At 37.5% G+C, this 744-nt stretch overlaps 2 protein-coding genes across 15 annotated transcripts in view; one reads left to right on the top strand and one right to left on the bottom strand.

Annotated features, from left to right (window-relative positions):
• PTX3 (pentraxin 3) overlaps positions 1–270 on the bottom strand; it is a 6,582-nt gene extending 6,312 nt beyond the window's left edge. The window contains exon 1 of the mRNA XM_006016466.3: positions 1–270. This exon is cut by the window's left edge and continues 15 nt beyond it. Coding sequence (XP_006016528.1) covers positions 1–125 — 125 coding nt within the window. The 5' untranslated portion in view covers positions 126–270.
• VEPH1 (ventricular zone expressed PH domain containing 1) overlaps positions 1–744 on the top strand; it is a 216,077-nt gene that overhangs the window by 70,644 nt on the left and 144,689 nt on the right. The window lies entirely within an intron of this gene.

Below are 744 nucleotides of genomic sequence, written 5' to 3'. Positions count from 1 at the left end.
ACACCTTCAATTTCATTGTCAAAATTCTCATACATGAGATCATAGTCATCTTCATCCAGTACAGAAGTAGAAGTCCCGAAAGCACAAAATACTATAATCAAGGAAAACATTTTCTGAGACAGCATTCTCTAGCTGTTTCCTAAAAGTCTGTTCGTCGTCTTGACTTAAAGGTCTCTGAGTCAGTCAGACTCTAGCAGAGAGGAGACTGAGAATGGAACACAGAAAACCCTTAATAAATACTCTGAGTGCCTGAACTTGAATGAATGAGTAATACTTGTGCCAATGCTGTAATAAGAGTGCTTCTGATTATTATTTTTTTTGGATGGGAGCAGGGGGAGGCGTGCAAGTTGCACAATCTTGGATCTTAAAGGTTTGCATTCTGGGTGGATTAGCCAGAGGAGGGGAAAGAATGGGGAAAGCTGCTCTTGCAAACTGCAACTTTTCCTCTGAGACCAGACTTTTGTAACATGAAGTGATAGCATTGATAGAGGGGAACAAGAATTCTAAATTACCAAATGATCTGCATAAAAGCATAATAATCATTTCATTATCTTTGTATGCTACTTTGTGTCCCTTTTATAAACATAAGTGTTCCCTACTAAGGAAATCTACAAATTCATTTCTGGTTAAAAACTACCAGTGAAAGACTGGATAGGTAGAAGCACACAGTTCAGTCTAACAATGTAGTTTTTACTGCAGTCACTTTTATCTACCTTTGTGATATTGGTACACTATTGACTTTTA

The sequence above is a fragment of the Alligator sinensis genome, unplaced genomic scaffold (assembly GCF_000455745.1).
Source record: "Alligator sinensis unplaced genomic scaffold, ASM45574v1 scaffold60_1, whole genome shotgun sequence".
Taxonomy (NCBI): Eukaryota; Metazoa; Chordata; order Crocodylia; family Alligatoridae; genus Alligator; species Alligator sinensis.
Note: the sequence above shows the minus strand (reverse complement) of the source record. Positions and strands in the feature narration are given on the sequence as shown.